We start from the raw sequence: 22,496 nt of genomic DNA, 5'->3' as shown, positions 1-22,496 counted from the left end.
GGATCTTGTATCTTGTGGAGGTGGCATTGGTCCATGTTTCCGTGAAGAAGGCGACGTCTGGCGAGAGGGTGTCCAGCAGGTCCCAGATCTCTACGGCGTGTCTGTGTAAGGAGCGCACGTTGAGGAGGATGTACGTCAGGGCTTCGTGGTACAGGCATCCGGCGTGGGTTCAGCGGTTGTGGGGGGGCTGTCGATGGTGAAGGATTGTCGGCAGAGTCGGCAGGAGAACTGGCCGTGGGTGGTGTACGGCGTCGCTCGCTGTCAGCTGTCCTTCCTTCCGGGGTTGAGTGCGAGGAGGGCAGCGGAGTTGTAGTGGTGGGAGGTCGTAGATCCAGGGTTCCTGGCGCTGGCTGCGGTCGTGACGCGGACGGGTGCAGACGGGCTAACCTTTGGCGTGCCTTTGGCGCGGCCGCACGGTGCCCACCATTAAGTAGGGGAGGGAAGCGCAGATGGTAGGCGGGAAGTGGGAATTGCCAGCAGGGGGAGGGGCCGTGGGGGCAGCAGCAGCAGGAAGGGCACAGAGGGCAAAGGGGCACGGAGACAGAAAACAGCTAATGACACAGAGGACACAGGTACAATTACTGGCACAATAAGGACAGAAAGAAGGCAGAAAACGGGCATGGAAAGACAGAAAAACAGCACAGGCACAATAGAGAAACAGTGAGAGGCTGGAAGAAAAACGGGCACAGAAAGACAGAAAATGGCACAAAGACAGAAACTGGCACAGAGACAGAAAAACAAAAAAAACAGCACAAAGACAGACACAGACAACAGCAGCCAGCAGAAGAGCAAGGCTCTCCCACTGGACCACCAGGGATGAGGCACAAGCAGGAACCTGCGGGTGGAGGAGGGCCTCAAACACCTACCTGAGCCAGCAGAGCACAGTGCCCGGACAGTGGCACTTAACAGCGGAGCTGTGGGGGGAGAGGACATCCATGACCTGTTTGGGAGAATTAAGACAAATATTTCCTTTGATTTGTTCAGAACGGAAATTTGTTTACTTTATTAAGTAAGGAAGGCCATTCCAACAATTTAAGGCATGCGGATTGTAGATTTTACATAACTCCTATCTAATCCAAGCAGCGTGGTTTAGAGACTACAGTGGCCTGTGGGGTTGCTAAAGAGTATGTACATGACATTTACAGCTAAAGGATGATTTAAGCTGCCAATGTCTTTTCTTTTTCTTTTGAATAGCCAGCTGTATGCTTGTGCTGTTTCCTGAATTGTTGTTTTTGTGTGTGCATACATTTAGCTCGGTAACACGATTTAAGTAAGGGTTTCTCATCAAAACTGTTTCGAATCTCATGGTAAGATTCACATATCACATGAAAATGCTACATTGTTTCTGAGAACTTGCTTTGCATCATTATGAAACATTTGAAAATGTTGGTCAAGATATCCTTGTTATTAACAAGGACTCCAAAATAGCCTCACTGGATTAGCACGTTGGTCAAAAACACTGAGTTTTATTGGGCACATCAGAAAGATGCTCTGTGGTATTATTTGATTTAAAATACATGTGCTTCTTCTAACAAGTAGCACTCTACTTCGAAACCCAAGATTAGTAGTTAGTAGATTAGTACAATTTTTTTTGTTTTGTTTTTATATATAAATATACATATATATTTTCACCCCAAAAAAACAAAGGTTAAAGATAGGTTTTTTATTTTAAAGAGTTTTATATAGCGCGAACTTGACCCGAATCAGGTTTCAGAGCGCTTTACATAGCACCAGTTGCATTATGTGAGTACATGTTCATTTTTGTTAGGCACATGGAGATTAAGTGATTTGCCCAGAATCACAAGATATTCAGTGTCATTGCCGAGACTCGAACACAGTTCCCCAGTTTTGAGGTTGACCGCCCTAGCCGTTAGGCCAACTCCTCTCCCTAGGTTATAGTTGGAAAACTTTATTTAGTTTGCTATGCAAATCCAACTAAACTGTAGTAATTTATGCACCACTTTCAAATTAATAAATCATACTTGTAACTCACATTTATACCTATGCACCACCTTACAATTCATATAACTTGTGCACCTACGTCCACAGTCTTCTCACCTCACTCGCCACACTACATTAACTATAACTCGACCCTTATCCATTCACTACCTTTACCCTTGCTGTTAGACCTGTCATCCTTAGGTTGGTCTTTTCCCAGACCTTTTGCCTTTTACCTCCTGTTTTTGCTGATTCTTTTTGTTGGGCGTAGGACTCTGAGCACTTTACTACTAATAACCAGTGCTAAAGTACACGTGCTTCCCCCCTAAACATGGTGAGATTGGTGTATACCTGATTGGCATATTTAATTTACTAGTAAGTTCCTTTTAACGTGGTATACCACATACCCAGGGGCTGTACGTTAAATGATACTAGTTGGCTGCAGCACAACCTAAAATAACCTTTTTTCTTTACTTGCATCTACTCCTTTACAATTCTAAATCTCAACTTCTATACATTGGATTTTTTTTATTTTGGTTTGTTTTGTCCAGAATATATGTGACCAGATGCCTGAAGTGGTTGCTAATAAACTACTCAGGATGGTCTCAAAGTCCGTCATAACTAATTTATTTAATAATATACAGTTCTTTATTTGTCAACGGAGCACAATCCTTGTTTAGGTGTTCCAATATCTTGTTTCTTTTTCAGGTTCTTCGGAGTTCCTCCCCTCCAGAACCCTCAACAAAAACAAAGAAGCAGGTAAGTGTCTGCCCTTGTTTTCTAGAAATGGGGGTTACTCGTGCTACTATGGGAAGGGGGCTGTGCGTTTAACTTAATAAACACACACAAAAAATATGTTTGAAAGACTCAAATAACTAATATGGAGCTTGTATCCCTCTTCTCTTCATCTGTGGAAGAAGGCATCTATCTGTTTGCCCATCTTTGTTTGTCTTATACGTTATCCTCTCCCTCCCTTTCCTTTCTCCTTTTCTTTTCTTTTCTAGTTAGTTCCTTTTTTAGAAGCCTCTCCTGGGACGTGGCGGGACCCGATGGCTGACTGGCGGCGAGGGAGCTCCATCTCGGCCGGGTCTTCCTGTAGCATCGCGGACAGTACAAGCTCACTCCGCTCCGCTCCTTCCCACTTTCCTCCCCAGGGACCTTCCTTGGTACCGCTTCCTCTTGGCGCTCGTTCTCAGTCTCTGTCTTCTTTTCCATCTTGCGCGATGCGCGCGCTTCCATCTCCCTCTTGTTCCGGACCAGCCGCAATGACGCGACTCCTCCCCTGTGCCTGACTTTCGGGCCAGGCAAGTAGCAACGGACTGTCGGCTGCATTGTCATCACCGGGTTGGTGACAATATAATAATCTATTGTGTGGTGTCTTTTTGTGGTGTATTCATTCTGATTCTGTGTGTGTTGCACAAATACTTTACTCATTGCCCCTTTAGATAACCCTGTCTGCTGTGTCAAGCTACCAGAGAGTAAGCACAGGTTAACTTTTAGTGTGTAGCTAGCTTACCCTGACAAGAGTGGTGGATCCTGCCTGGCTTGGGTACATATCTCAGCCAACAAGGATTCCCCTTTATAACAATGGTGAACAGCAGTGAGAATAGGACTTGTGCTTGTTCAATACCATGTGGTAACTCATTGTTCAGTACATCTCTGTACTGAGACCAATTCGAGCCTTTTTCAGTTCTCCCTGTTGTGACATCTTTTGATTTTTCAATGAGCTGAGCCTCAGGTCTCGTTATCGGATTCTTTCCAGTGGGGTCCAGCAACAACAATATTGGTGGAAGCATACCTGCAGTGTCATCACATGAGTCTCAAAAGATATCGTGCCCAGTTATAACATGGGGGGTGGCATAGATAAATGATTATGAGAAGAAATGGAGTCTCAATCAGGTCCCCAAACTAATGCACCTACAAAGTCTGTAAACATTATGCCTAGTGCATTGCAATGATGACGTACTACATGTAAATCGTAACATGCTTCAACCAAACGCAAATCTGTGACCAACTAGGCCCTCGATTAAAAAATAATCCTCAATGACAACAAACTCCACAGAGATCATAAAACCCTCATTTCTTATAACAAAATAAGACCTCTACAATGCCCTTTACCCAGTGCGTGAAAAACCAACTGAAACTCCATATTCGCAGGTGAAACCCCTTCACTCGGAGAGAACAGCCCATTATGATAATGTCCATGAGTCAGTTTACCGCATCTTAGGTGCATTAGTTGCGTCAGACTAGTTAAGGTCATATTTATTATACTGATGGGTTCTTTTATGAAATCTTGTATTCTAGATACCCCTGCAGAAGGGAATCATCTCAAAATGCATTGGGTATTTTAAAAACATTGGGACATGTGAACTCACTCGTGCTACTGTGCAAAGCCAGGAAGGGCAATTGTAAAATGAATTGAAGAATTATGAAAACTTTGCGAATAAAATATGTAGGAAATGTTGACAAAAATTAAGATTAAATTGAGATTACCTGGCTAAATATAGTGGATTATTTTGATTGCTGTATGTATATGGTTGTGCAGCTGGTTTGGGAACCTGATTGAGGCTCTATTTCTCCTCATGTTCAGCAAAAGCGCAGTGGGGGAGCGCAAATCCAGCTTGCACGCCTCAAATGCCGTTGGCAACCCCCTCCAAAAATAAAATCGTAAAAGTTGGATTATACTGCAGTCCATTCTACCATTTCTGGTTTGCATAGATAAATGGTTGGCAGCCTATGAAGCAGCTTTGAAAGTGCACAGGGTCCCAGAGGAGTTCTCGGGGGTAGTCTTTGGTGGTACATGCCCTACAGAGGAGAGTGACATACTCCTTACATTAGAGGTAGGAGACCAGACCAACTACACTGTCATGAAGTCAGTAAGGTTGGGTTGACCCCCTGAGAAGATTAGGAAACATTTCAGGGCATTTCACAAACTCTCTATGTAATGTAATGTAAGTACTTTATAAAGCATGCAATTACCCAAAGGTGTCACAGTGCTAGCGGTTTAATGCTAGAAATCAATAAACAGAACGCTGATCACTAGGCTTACCTGAGTGATTCAGCGAAGAGTCATGTATTTAGCTGTTTGCTAAACTGCAGCAAGTTGTATTGGGATCTCAAAGTTTGAGGCAAAGAGTTCCAAAGTTTACTAGCGCCAAAGACGAGTGTTCTCCCACCCCATCTAGCTGTGTTTATTCTGCAAACAGTTGCCAATCTGGCTGAACTAGATATGAGGATCTAATTGGGAGAGTGTCAAGAGAAGATTTTTTAAAAATATTCTGGCCCATTCCTGTGCGGGGTTTTGGAACCAAACACAGTGCCTTAAACTTGATCCTGTGCCTCACTGGAAGCCAGTGTAGCCCCTACAGTGCCTGAGAGATAGGGGCAAATTTGGGGACTTTCAAAATCAATCTGGCAGCTGCATTTTGCAGGGATTGGCGTTTTTTCACCAGTTGCTTCTGAGAGCCAATGTAGAGGGCATTGTAGTAATCTATCCTTGAGATGAAGAGTGCCAACATCACTTTTTTTGGTAGCTCCAGCGGGATAAACGGGAAAATCTTATTTAACGTCCTGAGCAGAAAAAAGCATGATGATGTAGTTTGGTTTATTTGCTCTGAGAAGCACAGTTTGGTATCAAAAATGACATCCAGATTTCTGGATTTCTGAACAGGAGTTGGAAGGGGGCCAAGATCAGATGGCCACCATAATGTGTTCCAAAAGGAGGTGTGAATCCCAAAAAGAAAAACCTCAGTTTTATGAGTTCAACTTCAAGCAGTTTTCCTGCATCCACTTAGCAGTGTGAGACATGCCGCAGCAGAAATGTATTGCCTCCTTTTCAACATCAGATGATATATACACCACAATTTGTGTGTCATCAGTGTAGGAGAGCACTGCAAAGCCATAACTGTGAATGAGCTTTATAAGAGAAGTAATATAGCCACTGAAAAGCGAGGGGCTAAGGGAGGACCCTTGAGGCAACGCACAGGGGAGAGAGAAGGGGTCTGAGATGGAATTTACCTGCTCCACGGTCTGTTGCCTGTCATGTAAGAATGAGCTCAGCAAGGCCAGTACTAAATTGTCAAAGCCTAACGACTGAAGCCGATTTAGGAGGAGTGAGTATGAGACTGTATCAAAGGCGGCAGATAGATCTAGTAGAATCAATGCCTCCTTTCCGCCCTTGCCCACTACCATTCTCAATTCTTCGGTGGCTGCTGCCAGGGCAGATTCGGTACCACGGTTTGCTCTGAAACCATACTGTGAGGGGTCGAGAAGCTGATCTGCTTCTAGAAACAATACAATTTCCTCATTCATGGCTTACTCTAATATCTTCACCACAAAAGGGAGGCGCATTATAGGCCTGTAATTCCTTACATCATTTGGGGCCAGTTAAGGTAGAATGGAGGCTTTTTTCCAAATAGCCGGGAACTGTCCTATGGTCAATATCTTATTTAGTATATCTGTAAGAGGCCCGGCTACTAAACTGGAGATCTCATGTAGGACCTGAGGGGGCATGGGTCTGAGGGGGCCCTAGATTTGATGGAGTTGATTAATTTAATCTCCTTTTCTTTAGAGAGTGGGCTAAATTTTACAAAATTTGTATCATCTGGGATAGTTGGGTATCTAGGCCTTCTGCAGAGGCCGGAACATCTCCTGCACTGGAGGTTTTCTGATTTTGATTAGAATCTTGGAAGATAATATCAACTTTGATTTGGAAGAAATTTGCAAGTTGATTGCAGATGGATTGGTTGGGATTAAAGGTGCTGCCATTACTAAAATTAGACAAAGTCTTCATTGTTTTGAATAGTTCTCTGGTGGTATCGTTAGCTGAATTTATCTTTTCAGTACAGTATTTGGATTTAGCAGCAATGATTAGAGCCTTATAATCTGTGAGAAACCTTTTATACTTTTCTTCTGGGCAATACTATTTCCTCCATCCGCGCTCTTGGATTCTACGTTTCTGTTTGATGTTTTTTAATTCTTGTGAATACCAAGGGACCGGTAGTTTTTTTCTATGGCACTTAATTAGGTTTTCTGGCACCAGTCTACGGGCTGCAGATTCTAACCAATGGGTGTAATTCTCTGCAGCAGTTTCCACATTGTTGTCTAAGATTGGATGTGAATTCGAAAAAATACGCTTTAGCTCATCTAAGTTAAGGTTTATCCATGGTCAGTATTTGAAGGTTCTGGATACACTTACACCTGGGCCCTTGTTTGGGGGAACAGTAATGGAGACAAAGATGGCCTAATGGTCAGATCATACTATTAACATAACCTTAACCAAACTCAGGTCGTGGTTGTTAGTAAATACTCCATGACTGGCTTTGTGAGTGAGTTCCTTTATAATCTGTGAAAGGCAAAAACTGTTGAAATTGTCCACCAAATGATCAGTGTCAGGGTTGTTTGTGAACTCTAAGTGGAAGTTAAAATAGCCCAAAAAGTGAAATTTGGAAAGTCAATACAGAATTCCGTGTAAACCTGAATTTTCTGAATAAAATTACAAAAACATGGGTAGATTTCTTGGACTAGGCTGGGAAGACACTGAAGGGCTGGGTGAAAGGCCGCAAAGTGAATGATTATGAAGGGTTTACCTAACACAAATGATTCAGCAGCAAATACTTGTAATAGTTTCCAGTAATGTGCAAAGCAGACAAGGTTAAAGAATAGATTGCAACCAAGTCACATAAAGCACAGGCTCAATGGTGGCTTTTCTTCAAAAATTGATTTATTTATTCATGATCGTCTCTTTTTTAAAAAAAAAAAACTATTCTTTTATTTGCCATAGCCAATGCATTTTGTCTCATCCAGGACTTCTTCAGGGCTTATTCTGATATTCTGTCTGTGTGTTGCGGTAGCTGAATTGATCTTTCCAATGTGAAAAAGTGCAGAATGCCATGGAATTGGAATCACTCTAGGGGCTTTCTTAATGACTTCTGATGCATAAATCTTCCATCCCTTGTGGTATGAGAGCCTTTATGGCCCAGTGAGAAATTGAGTTCATGCATGGCATTTCATGCCGAAACTACAAGATGCTTGCAACACGGATTTAACGCATCTCCTGTCTGTGTGTAGCAGAATCGGCACATCAAACTGCTTGCGGAATTAAAATCAGTGCATTGCATTGGAACCAACGCTTTGTCTCCCGAGATGAATGCATCGGGCAGCGTATCCCCTGCCATTGCAGCTTGGTTAGATCAGCGCATCCCCTCGACTGCATGGTGGAATCCGGCGCATTGCTCAATGCTTCTGCCCTCTGGCACCCATCTTCAGAACTGAAGCATCGCCTTCACAACGTGAAGATCGACGCATCCTACACCTCGCTGTTTGCAACCAGGAAAGGCACTTTGTTCAGTGGGACCTGCATGGGTCCTGTAGCCGGATATCGCTCCATAGTTGTTGACCTGAAGTTTGAATTTGTCCCGGTCCAGCTGCCCTTCTAAGTGTTTCTAAGTGCTTTAAGTGCTTTACTGCATTTATTCCTTTAAAATTCAAAATCTCAACTTCTGTGCATTTGAATTTTGTAGTTTTGGTCTTGTTTTGTTCAGAATATAATACTCTATATTTTAAAACCTGTGTGGAGTCTTATTGTGGTATATTCATTCTGTTACTGTGTGGGTGTGTTGCAAAAATACTTTACACATTGCCTCTTTAGCTAAGTCTGACTGCTCTGTGCCAAGCTACCAGAGGGTGAGCACAAGTTATCTTTTAGTGTGCATCTAGCTTACCCTGACCTAAGTTGTGGTTCCTGCTTGGCCTGGATGCATACCTCAGCCAGCAAGGAATCCCATTTCTAACAATTGCATTTTACAGAAGTTGGAACATGTATAATGATTGCATTAATAACAACACTTAAGCCATCTGAAATTATATGTGGCAGAACATAATACACAGTACAGCGGCAAGTTATAGTTAATAAAGTGTGCCCTGAAAGGGTATTGTATTGTATTGTTTCTATATATATATATATATACAATAGGAATTCATCCGTCAAATATTACTGATTTGATTTGTAAGATTGAGCTTAGCGTTTCGATGAAAAACATAACAAATATTTGTTACATTTTAAACGTGACTTAAGCAAAAGATAATCATTCTAATATAAGAATAATTGGACTCTTACACATGTATAATTCATTGTGGCAATCAGGAATACAAACAACAAAGTGCAAATTGATTTATTTGACATCTTTTTGACTATTTTTTTCTCTCCCATAAGGCTACTATGATATGGCAAGTGCCAAAATATTAAGACCTTGAGCAAGGGTATATCATAGCAGTCCTTCCTCAATTTTTACGACTTCAGAGATATACATATTTATAGTCAATTGTGGCTCCTCATTGGGCTGGTTGACATTCTCTTGGCTTACCAAAATGGATCCTCCTATTTCCACTAAGTTACATAGGATCCTAGACTGACCTTTTTAGAGAAGTATTAGTCAAATGTCCCGGGCCAATCCTATCTTGTGATACAGAATCTAAATTGTTGGTTTGAAAGATTTATGCCTCAGGATATTTGGGCTTGTGAATCGCTCTTTCCAGCTGTATTTTAGCTGCAAGTCAGAGCCATTATTCTGAGATGTGTACAACTTACATTCAGATAGTTTAAAATGAATAGAAAGCATCTAAGCAGACTCAAAGGTTTGGCTTGGTGTAGTTTATTCTATTACCAGATCATTAGTGGCAATATCTCTTAAGAGGGCACTTGAGCATGAAGTTGTCTGTCTTTCCTTGAGAGACATCTAAGAAAAATCTATGAATAGCCAATCAATGGAAAATATTCAGCAAGATTTTAACCGATAACTCTATGGCATCTCTTTGAAAGAGTGCTGCATGACGGATTGGAGTGCTGGATTCCGCCGTGGATTGTGACAGTTTTGAGGGTCCGTTAGGCATTTGAATGTATGACCAAATAGGACGACAGGCTTGCTGTCTTTGTTAAATCATGACTCAAGGACAACTATTTGTTTTATGCCTGATCATGCAGTGAAGAATTATAAAATAATTATGTTTACAAACCATATGTACCAGAATGCTTTATCAATATACTGTTTCTTCTTGTTTGCTAAAGGAACTATAATATTAATGGTGTGGTTATAAGGAATTCAAAGGACTTAAACACATCTGACAGGGCTATATGGCCGGTTAACTTAAAAAAATTGGATTTTTCTAATCCCACATTCGAATATAGATACAGTGGTGACACTTTTCTTCTGATTTTCATAAGAGGTACGGGATAGGAATGAAATATACTGTGTCTATGTGGAAAGTATTGTGGAAATGATTCCCTGCCTCTTTTCTGGACGTTTCCTGCACAGAGGGCTCTTCTGGGACAGTAATGCCTGCCACAATACTCCTGCCTTTAGTGCTGGGCAGGCCAATGACAACATAGACAAAGTCATGCTCTTTGGCTGTGTCAGGCAGGCACTGAGATTGTACGAGCACCAGGATATGGTCGATGGATATTACTCTCTCTTAGTCAGCAGCAGGATATCCATGGGGGGAAAAAGTCTTGGAGAATCTTGCACAAAGTAGTTTGGAGTGACATTTGCAGCATTGTAATCTGCGATAGGATGAACAACACAAGCCCCAATTAGGAGTGGACTGAAAAATGGGACGGTATTTAGCTACCCCTAGAGATAACGATGCCAGGAGTACCAATACCTCTGAGGGAGGTGAGCATCCAGCCCATCAGGAATTGGACCCAGAGGAGCCACTAAGAACTTAGAAATTGCTGCAAGAATTTATAATATTGGGCCTGATTCCCATGAAATTGTGCCCAAAGATTTCTGCTGCTTTCAGGAGTTAAAATCTCTGGGTTTCTCTTAAAAGATCTGTGGTGTTCCTGCTGCTCTCATAATTCCAATGGGGTCGGTAATGGCTATTTCCAGCCCCATCAGAATTAAGTGGTCCCCCATAATGAGGGGCATTGGCAGTCCCTTTCTGTGCAGATGTAATATTCTCCTGTAATGCAAAGGCTAGGCGATATGAGCTCAGTGGACCTACCCTGGCTGTTCGATGTTTCCAGATTCACTCTAATTCCCTAAATGTACACCATCAACCACACCTTTGTCCCTAAATGTTCGCCTGCACCCATTGGAAATCTAGTTATACAGATAGATGCCTTTTCATCCCTGGATAAGAATAATGTCTGCTCAAAAGTTATAAGATCTTTTCACATATATACAATGTGATTTTTAAGGGACAAAACTTTGTAATAGATAAGTAAAGATGCTCATGCATGCAATTGTGTGATTAATAGATCAATCAATTATTAACAATTTTAAATAATTACTAATTATGTTAAGAAATTGTTTTATTAACTGAACGACTAGATTAATCATCTATTAATATTAATTTTATAGAATTATTTCAGCCAAATTTAGATGCTCGTTCAGGATTTTGCATTGTCCTTCTAATGATTAATTGTGATATGAATTTCAATAATGGAATTCTATTTTTCACTATCAGTAACATGTATAGTTCATTTTGGATGCTAACAACACTTGTAAACCTTGTGCATTAGAGTTAAAATGAATAAAACATGTAAAATATCAAAATAATTATTGGAATGTCTACAATGTTTCCTCTTGTTAATTAATTTCAATTATACTGTTAAACGGTAACTCTGAGCTATTCCCTTTAGATACACGAGACAAATTAAAATGACAAGCATATTTTATAAATGCTCAAAATACAACCAGTGAAGGATTATTTAACAACTGTAAATATTCCCAACAACAAACACACTGTTTCTAAGGAAATGCAGTTGAAACATTTACTGTTACTGTATCGTGGGGGGAAAAGTGGCAAGCAAGAGTTACATTAACACACACTGTAGCACACTCCAGGAATGTGTGTGTAGACATTACCCAAGGGTGAAGATTCCCACAACAGACCACAATTTTGAAGGCGTGCAAAGTTGATTTTCATATGTTTATACTGGTTCAGTCACATGATGATGCTTCTTTCCCCGTATATAAGTCCAACAGACTTAAACAAAACCTTTAAATGGTCTACAGCGTTTTTGTGCAGGCCAACAAAATCATAATTTCCATTCTCGACTGGCAGAAAATGGCCTAAGAAGGAGTCCTCAGTGCAGATTAACGGTTTAGAACAGCAGGCAGGCGCATTCCTCATATGTTTTTTTCACATGCAACAAAGTTTGATACTCCTTTCTTCGCAGACGGGACAACTGGTAAACTGTTTGATTCGCCAAATATTTGGACAGCAACTGCTCCCGATCACTACCCGAGTTGGAAAAAACGGCTTTCCAAGAAACCAGTTTTTTAATCACATTTCAGTGTGGGTAGACTATTTTCCAAGGATTCACAACACAGTAAAGGACTGCTTCTCTAGACATTTCCTAGATAAAAACTGGTATAGTCATCAAGCAGTTTTTCAGGAGTTAAACTCCATCTGGGTCTCTCTCCCTACAGACATTTTCTGCTTCCTGTCTACCATGTTTCTTTAGCTGAATACAGGATCTGGAAGGTTTGGCCTCAACTTCCAGTTCGACTATAGGATGTTGATATGTTTTTCCTCCTCTTGTGATGATTTTCAGAAGCCTTACCCAAGACTGGAAACAACATGCCTCTCTGGCAATACTCTGATACTCCCAAGCCTGGTTCCAGACACTATCAGTTTCTTTCCCTCCTCTCCCTCCTCTGCTTCTGAGCAGCCCTTGGGGGAGGCTCACAGCCTAGTACTGTCACAATGGTTGGCCTTGGAAATTTTCACTTCTTGAAAGAGAATCCAAGGCTTTTCAGAAACTGCTGCATGGTGCATTTATGGGTCCCCAGCTCTGGAAAAAACACAAGACTTACCAGTTATCGTGAACAGATTGGTGTCACTAGTCAGACGCCCAGAACACTGCAGTCTGGTTTCCCAAATTATGCACCCTCCAAACAAAGAATATGAAGTATAAAACAGCAAAAGTTGCAGTATTTCTGCAACAGCTACAAAATGTGCCTGTCACAGAATTATTGTGGCTGACATGCAGAGCCAGCAAACCAGGAGCCATCTTGCGGCAGTGAAGAGGGATGTCTAGAATGGTGCTAGACAGGGCAGAATGAAATCTTAAGTTTACACTTTCTTTGGCACTGCCTTTTACATCTCTCTTCATAGCAGGAAGAACACTGCGCTGGAGAGAGTTACTGTCGGATCCTCCGTTCTCCAATCTGAATTTTAGGAGGCAGGAGGGCAGAGGGGGGAAACTAACAGCTCCCACCAGCTCTCTGTATTCTCACCGCAATAGATGCATAGGGTGGAAGGAAGGGGAAGGAAGAGGGCTGCCACAGGGGAGGGGAAGAGAAATGCTTGATGTGGGGAGAAGGGGGGAGAAGGATTAACAGCACATGAGGGGGGAGCAGGAAAAAGGTTGCAATGGTAGAGAGGCAGAAAAATGAGTGCTGTGCCATGCTGGGAGAGGGAAGGAGGACAAGTTAAACGAGGGACAGGAAGTAAGAAAAGAGTTGCAGATGGAGGGGCATAACATGGGTAAAAAATTGATAATGCAATGTGTGGAGATGTGTGCGTGTCCATGCGTATATGTTTCGGATACATGATGTGTGTGGCTAGGAAATAAACTGAACCTAGAGCCCAAAGTCAAAGGTATGCTGGTAATTTGATAAATAGGTCAGGCATGACTGTGCCTTTGTTTCTCAACACAAAATAAGGCAATCATTTTGTAGGGCTTTAGCAAGGCCCATGCTCTGCTCACTGTTGAAAACATTTTGAATGAAACTAAATTGCTTTTCCCTCCATGGTGTCTATCTGAATGATCCCTCCAGAAGTATAGATTTAGTTTCACCCAGCACAACCCTATTCTGCAATCAGAAGTGCAGGATGTCATGGGGCAGTGTTGGGGTGGTGTTTTAGGCATGTCAGAATGGCCAGCTTAAAATGTTTTCTGGATTTCTTTCCAGAACATCACCTACAAATGTATTTTCTCGATTCTCTAGCGCTAAGGAATTATTCAATCTGCCTGCCTAAAACAGAATTACCAGGTGGACTGTAACCACCCAGCAACCCACTGAGCACTACTTCAGTAGTTCACATCTGTATCCCTGTTGTGAGCAATAGCACCAATGTTCAGCAAACAAATAGCTGTTGGAATTCTCGCCGCCTTTGCAAGCCGACAGATAAGCCAGTCGAGTGAAGGCTATATGTGCCTTGCCCGTAGCCTTTTAGCAAAGGAAGATGATTACAGCTCTTGTGACCCTAGGTCTCAAGGTGTACACTCGGTTCTAGTTTATCTATTGTATTAGAGTGTTGTTGAACATTTTCAGAATAAACAATTAGTAGTAAAGCCCTTGTAGCCTTTCACTTACTAACATTATGTAAAACCTTGCCTATTGTTTGAAAACAATGAATGAGAAGTCAAGATATGAATTTCTATGAAGAAGTATTCGTTGTTTCAAAACAGTCATTGGAAAAAGATCCATACAGAAAAACATAAATATTTTTGGGCAGATTTAGTTATCACCTTGCAATGAATAACAATATGAATAAATGTGCATTTATATATAAAACATACACCTAAATAAACAACATATATAATTCAAGAAGAGGGAACCCCAGAAGACAAAAATATATAATGATTATATTACCAGTGACTGAGTGGTTTCTTATGGTCACGGGGAACCAAACTAAATCAGCCCACAAGGTACCAATCTTTCAAGCTACCACGCCTGGCAATGTCAGACTGTCAGAAAGGCAAGCCCAACACTGGTCATGGACAACCACCATTACAAAATGTTCATCTAATCCCGACAAACCTTCCTGGAAAGTGGCACAATGGATTTTGAGGCAGTTCTTCCTGTAGTTACCAGCCACATTTATTTCATCCTACAGAGGTTCATATAATAAGCACCTTATATTCATGACATTACAAAACAGAAAAAGGGCGAGTGCTACACAAAACACAGATCAATATTGTTGATATACAGACTAAGTTACACCAACGTATAAATACCTGTCTTTAGTTTTTTGCTCCAGGTCTTCATTTGCTATCACCAGTCCTTTAACTGTGCCTTGCAAATCTCGCAGGGCGTGAAGTTTGTTGTGAAATTCCACCTCCAATTCTAAAACTTGAGAATGACATTTTTCTTTCTATAAAAGAAACAAGGAAATTGTACAAAATATGGGAGTGATTCTTCAAACATAACATGAAACTGCAGCAGTGAACCTTAAAAAAGAACAAGCAGAAAATTATACTTGTTGCAAACATTTTCAATAAAGATGTCTTTCAGTGGTTTATCATTCTCGTAACAAGCAGAACACATTCCTGATAGGTCGTCGATACCTCCAGCCTAAGGCATCACTAATTGAGTATCGAGTGAACTGGAAGAAGGATGCAAGAAGCAGTACGTGGAAGAATCAACCCTTAGACACTCTGGACACTCTGGATCTAATCTTATCAACACAGTTCTATAATACTTCAAAAAAGGATAGATGCAAATGTGCTTGAAACTGGGGGTGGAGCAAGTTCTCCATGTAGTTCCTTGGATTGTTTACAGGAACATGCAATGCCATTTGATCACGAATATTATGTGTAGTACAATAATATGAGGCACTGATATTTCAGTACGTTCTTTGATCACTGATGCTGTCCCTGCTTGTACTTAATCTTTCTGTGCATGAATCTGACTCCTAAAAACATTTCTACAAATCTACGAAAGATAGTTAAGGAAACATTGACCACTCTGGAACATTTGGCACAAACAATGATGTAAGATTAAAGGTACCCAGAGTCACCTATCAGTAACATTGCATGAGGTCACCAGGGTTTGCAGTACAGAAATTGCCCACAGGTTCTTCTTGTGCATATAGAAAAAGACAGTGCCCTGTTCAAACCCGTACCCTACAACTGGTAATTAAAAATGTCCGCCGTGCTATGTGCAGGCATGTCTAAATGTCAGGTGGTACAATATAATGGTGCAGAGGGGCCAGGCCCTATATGTTCTGGTCACATGGCATGTTCCGCAGACCATGCACTGTCGGCACTGTGTACGTAGTACGGTTACATGTTTTGCCTTCTACAGAAAGCACACAGTGAAGCATTGTATTCTTTACCCAGTGTGTACTGATGTATCAGTCATGGCCTTAGACCATGCAATGTAGGCGGCCACAGTGAGGCAAGTGAGTGAGCGTTTCCGAAAACTATGTGGAGGGCTTGGCCATATCGATGCCTTCTGACAACTGCACACAGTACAGGGCCATTGGTTTGACATTTATGTACTGGTTTTAGGGTATGACCAGATGCCGTACCCTCCGCACAGTACACACTAGCACAACCTCAGCAGAAAGGATTTCCCAAGCTTATGAAACCAACAAAGTGAAATTATGCTACCTGTTTTATATTAATAAGTACATATTTTCAGTTGCACTTGCACTGCTTTATCTTCAGAAAGACAGTACAAGGGGTCAGTGGTAGTGCACACCCTGCTACCACCATCTTCCCCTACACACCCTGAACGTCAGTGCAGCAGCCTGACTACATCAGTTATGTCAATGAAGATACAATTTGTCATGCCATCTGTGGCGTAAGGTTTGAGGCCATACGCAGTGCTTAGGGAGATCAATAAATACATAGCCATTAATTGGGGGGCTTCTGTGAGTTTTAGATTTCAGGCAATAACTTGATAATGGTGGGCAATTTCTGATCTCAGTAGAATAACTTTCTTTTCTGAGTATAAGTGTGGTGTGTGTGTGTAATATGTGCATGCAATGTTTTAACTAGAAAAGTTATTAAAGGGATCTGACGTCTGTCTCATTTGATCGCCTTCTAACCCAGACCATAACAAAAAAGATAGATACTCAGCTTAATTAGACTTTAAATGAAGGAAGCAGGGGGTCCAATTCAAGACCTAAAGACCATTGGAATTGTTCAGTTTTTGCAGTTATGTAAGCAAACCACCCAAGACCCTCTGTGAGCTCATAAACTCACAAATTAAATTACAGATGATTATCTCAAATAACATCATAAATGACATCACTAACGTGTGACTGTGGCATTGTATATAGACAAAGTTTTTCAGTTTCACTGACAGCAAACAGAATCCTCAAAGATGGAGCCAAAAGTGCTCCAGTTCAACTAACTGCCAGTAGACGGCCACACCAAGCTTATGTGGATTCAGAAAGCCACCTTATGTCTAAAGGTGCCTTCAGGTTTACAAGAACAGCCTCCTGTTTCCACAAAGTTTCATAATATGTCCAGTACATGCTGCCAATGTTAAAGAAGTGGCATAATATTCCAAAGAAGTGTCATCATATTCACAGGAAGTTCTATCAGGTACCTGAAAAGTCATTTCTAGTCATAGAATGTGCATACAAATGCAAAAAGAGCAAAGTCAAACAAATCTCTAAACGGAATAGAAAACTTACATTGAAAATAGACCTCGTGAACTCGAACATATCTAGAAAGTAATTGGCAATCTCCACCCAGGTATACTAGCAAATGGACACTAACCTCGAGCTTATATAAATAGATGAGCTAGAACAGCTATGCCAGGTAGTACATATGTCCTATTCTTTTGCGATCAGGCGCAAAAATTGCCAAATTGGAACCACAGGACCAGAAAAAAAACATTTTCATGCCTAAGCTTAACAAAGAAATAATTCAAGAAAAATCAATGCAAAATATAAGAAAAGTTGAGAGAGAAATTGACGGTAAACGCATGTGCACCTTATTAACATGATAGCAATATCCAAGCATCTGAAGAAAAATAAAATAGAATCTTCCTATGTACAATTGGATGTAAATATGACTTAGGGTATATACCAAGATGGGACTTTAGACATATACCAAGGCGTGTCCCCCCGAAGGTAGTCCAACAGTGGTTATTGATTTTTTAAATTTCACGTACCCTCAAAGTCATTGATATGTAGACCAAGGACATGCATATCCCATCAACGGACAACATATATTCATGCATAATGAGACACAAAGAGTCTAGCACTATATTTAGATTGAAAATGACAGAGTACACGCAAAAAAAGTGGCACCTCCAGAGTGATACAAAAGTATTTGTTACATTTTCATTTTATATACCCACAATTTTATTGGTCTTTTATACCCCAGACATCTGCTTAACGTTCCTAACTTTTCACAAAATTGTTTAAATTGATTTAATTCAGTATGCACCATGGCATATTTAAACGCCCAATGACGGATGGAAGCGAGGTTATCTCAAGCTATGACCCCATTATCGTCATATACTATACGAGGACATTTCTTTTACTGATAGTCCAAGGTACTAGAGAATGTTCACTCCCAAAGCGATACATCACAGCATACATTACAAAAGATCATTATATTAATTTGTCACCATTCTGATGATTACATGGAGGGGTTTTCTTAATTGTATGTCTAGCATAGAACTCTCCTTATTACATACTTTGACACAATACAAACAAGGTCAGTCACACGGTTAAGACCAATGTAATGACAACCAATATGATACCAAAATCATACATATGGCAAAACAAAAAACTGACAAATTGGGTAGGTATGTGATGTTTCCATTCCCCCTCCCCCATTATAGCAATGACATGGATTACACAGTATATAAAGGTCGTATGTATTAGCCTATTGCAAAAACTGATGCATATCATTATTGTGCCATACCACAGCTATTAGTTTGAAGATCCACTGTCCCTCATTTAGTCTGACTAATTCCCAGGAATGTGACAGTTGCGGTTTCAGAAGTTGGGTTCATCTCCCTGATGTGCCTTACTAGTGAGGAAGTAGGGTCATTGTTTCCCATTGAATGCATATGTTCATGTATTTGTTCTTTTGGGGAACGAATCGTACATCCTACATAAATGACCCCAAATGCACAAATCGGCAAATAAACAAAACATTTTGCATTGCAGTTGATGAAAGTCTCAATCATGAATGTTTTACTTCAGTTGAAACTAAAGCTTTATGTTTTATGCAATGTCAGGCTACACATATTACAAGTGCCACCTCTGAAGAAACCCTTTAGTGTGGTGAGTAACCACGTGTTGGTCTCCACAGATTTATGTGTCAAGTAACTGTTACATGCTATATGTCTGATTGTTTTCCTCTTTTGTGAACCATCTTTGGTTTTGATGGAATTATCCACACAAGTGGAAGTATATGGCAATACCTCAATAGCATCCTAGAGAGCGAGTTACGATCACTGCCATATGGTGTGCAGAAAAGGATAGTAGGTGGTGTTACCTTGGTCGGTGGTATCCTGTGTTTTTCTTAACAAGGGTGCCGTGGATACTTTTACAATTTTCTTCCTGGCGCCTGCTATAACCTCTTTGGAATAGCCTATGATCTAAGTCAGTTTCACAAGATTCTAGCTCACTACAGTTTCTTTTAAACCTTGACATCTCACCATAAGGTATTGCTGACAATTGTGTTTCCGGGAGAGCACTATCAGTTGGTAGCAATGTATTACATGCTGTAGGCTAGCAATAGATTTTAGTCTGTACCATATTGCCTTTTGTATATTTTTAAATGTCCAAAATACAGATGGATTGCATACTGAAATCAAATGCCATTGGTGTGTTGAAATCATTTGTTTTAAGGCAGGCACAAATCACTAACAACAAAGGTTCTGATCCTGTCCAAATTTAAAGAACATCACCAATATATCTTCCTAAAAATAGAATATACTCCTTTAAGATGTTGAGGACCATCACGCCATGTAGAGGTTTACATATGAAGTGAGAAGTGTGAGCCCATAGCCACTCCCTGGGCCTGGCAGAACCGTTGTCGCCCATGGGCGAAAACATTGTTTTCCATTACAAATTCAATCATATCAATTAAAATGTCAGTGTGTTCCATGTAGGAAGCTGATCTTTTGGAGAGGAAGTGTCATATCACCTCCAAGTCCTTATTCTGAGGTATACATGTATGCAGTGAACTGACATTCACTGTAACCCATGTAATTTCGGGTGACCAGTGTACATCCTCCAATTTGTTTAAAACGTCTTTAGTATCTTGCAGAAAAGATGGCAAGTTCTTCACATATGTCTGTAGAAATCCATCCATATATTCAACAGTTTTTCAGTTGATGATCCCATTCCCTATACAATTACTTCTTCCAGGTGGTAATGTCCTGTTCTTAAGAATTTATGGTAATGTGTATATACTCATACTCCCAAAGTCGTTTTCCACTAAAGCAAGGCCTATCTCTTCCACAGGATAACATTCGGATTACCTTATTACATCTTATAAGTGTAATTCACAATCCGGAAGAGATCAACTTTTAAAATTTGTTCTCTATGGAATCACAATTTAAAATCACAACTTATGGTGAAGTTGAATGTTAAATTGCAATTCTAAAAATGCCACGTTTGGAAAGTGGGCATTTTCTGAATTTAGCCATTTGGTGCCTGCTGCCTGTATCTGAACTTGTCTGGGATGGGTAACAACTGTTCTTTGTGTATTTCTTCTAGACAGCCACAGACAATGGGAGCTTATGTGTGATGTAATGGACCATCCTGGTAGGATGGGAGGAAGGAGCTGGGCACAGCCTCACTTACACCTAATCGGTTGTGTCCTGTCCCCGCACAAAAGGGCAGCATAACACCCTATAGTAAGTATGGAGCAAGGGCAGGAAGGGCAGGAACCTGTGCACCTCAAAGGCCTGTCTTTGAAGTCACCCTCTCTTCAAATGCCCAACTGTTTATAAGTACTGGACTTCTGACACAACCAACTTATTGCCATTCAGTATGTGTGGCTACTCTGTCAGGAAGAAGGACTTCTGTGCTGGACTGGCACTCTTCTGGACTGCTGCTTTGTTGGACTCTTGCCCTGCGGTACTGTGCTGCTGCCTGTTGTTCCACTGCCTGGGGGAGAAGGACTGGAACTGCATCACTTGAACCCAGAGTTGTTCCAAGGTCTAGCTGGGTGGTCTCCTGATCTGAAGTCTCAGGGACATAAAAGACTTCCAATCACCCTGTTCCTACTCCTTCTGTGAGTCTGTCCTGCCAAGGGTGGCACCCCGGTCTTGGATGCTTGGAAGTGGGCCTAAGGTGTTTGCTCCAGAGGGAACCGAACCATACTTTGCTGCCGGAGCAGAACCAACCCATTGCCACTGTAGAATGGAACAGAACAGCCATATTGCCACTACTGTGTGGCTCAGAACCAATGCATCACTGCTTCTGCGTGGATCAAAACCAGTGCATTGCCCTTCTGAGTGGATCATAACCGACGCATTTCTGCTACTGTATGGATCTGAACTGACGCATCAACAGTGCTGAGTGGATTAAAACAGGCGCATCACCAGTGCTGCATGGATCAAAATCGCCACATTGCTGCTACTTTGTAGATTGGAATCCGGGCATCCCCAATGCTGCATTGATCGGACCTGACGCATCACCTTCAGAACCACCATTGCATGATACCTCCTCAACCCGAATCCCCGCAATGCTCTGCAACGTCAGGTTAAGGTGCTTTTGTTCAGCAGCCTAACTGGGTCTCTGTAGTCGGTCCACACTCTATCACAGTTGGCCTGAACTTTTGACTTTGACCTGGTCCGGCAAGACCAGATATTCCTGGCTGGCGCTTCTTGCTTCTAAGCTCTATTTTACAGTTTATTCTTTAAAAATTCATAACTCAGGTTCTTTTATTGGATTTTTGTCATTTTGGTCTTGCCACCCCGCACCCCCCGGCTGCCGTGGGAAAACCTTTTAACCTATTACTTCTTAACTGTAGATCTCTACCAAAACACTCGATAGAGATCTCATTGATGCTAGCAGAGCTCGAACCAGAAGTACTGTTCCTGACCGAGACGTGGCTCTCTGCAAGCTCAGAGCCTGATATAGTTAGAGCCCTCCCGCCGGGCTATCTAATCCAAAGGCTAGATAGAACGGCAGGCTTGGGCGGTGGCATCGCCATTGTTCATAAAAATGACATGACCTGCCGTTTCCTTGGCAGACCAATAGCAGACTGTGAGAATGCTCTCTTCACCATTGAATTTACCCCCTCACTCACACTCCCAGGTCTCCTTATATATCACCCCCAGTTGCGCCAGGCCAATTCTGCAAATCCCTGTTAGAAGCAACCATGGGTCTTGCAAATACTAAGGTGAATTTTACACTCCTGGGAGATTTTAATCTACACTTTGATGACCATTCCATCGCGATCGCCAGTGATCTTGTTCAAGACCTTGCCTCCTACCATCTTCAGCAGAAGATCTTCCAACCTACTCATATCAAAGGGCATCTCCTTGACCCTATCTTCTCCAGTCTGGCAGATCTAGAAGGTAAACCCCCGATCCCCCTCCCTTGGTCGGACCATTTCCTAGTTCCCTTTTCCTGGTCCCCCGCTACTACAGGATCAAACACTCAACTGTCTCAAACTTTTAGCTGCCCCTGGGCCAGACTCCCACTAGAAGATTGGTCCTATGCACTTGAACAGTCCCCACCCAACCCGCCCCGGACCCCAACCCTGCGACAGCTTATAATAACTTTACCTCCTGGATCGATGGCACACTTAATTTAGTACTCCCAAAAAAACATATACAGAAAAAAGCTGGATCAAATAAATCAGCATGGTTTACCCCTGAATTACGCCTTCT

The 22,496-nt window shown here is 41.6% G+C and overlaps 1 protein-coding gene across 1 annotated transcript in view; it reads right to left on the bottom strand.

The window, feature by feature from the left end:
- CCDC178 (coiled-coil domain containing 178) overlaps positions 1-22,496 on the bottom strand; it is a 1,033,935-nt gene that overhangs the window by 736,378 nt on the left and 275,061 nt on the right. The window contains exon 12 of the mRNA XM_085605687.1: positions 14,909-15,045. Coding sequence (XP_085461813.1) covers positions 14,909-15,045 — 137 coding nt within the window. The remainder of the gene's footprint in view (positions 1-14,908; positions 15,046-22,496) is intronic.

This window comes from Triturus cristatus, chromosome 5_1, assembly GCF_964204655.1.
Source record: "Triturus cristatus chromosome 5_1, aTriCri1.1, whole genome shotgun sequence".
Lineage (NCBI taxonomy): Eukaryota > Metazoa > Chordata > Amphibia > Caudata > Salamandridae > Triturus > Triturus cristatus.
Note: the sequence above shows the minus strand (reverse complement) of the source record. Positions and strands in the feature narration are given on the sequence as shown.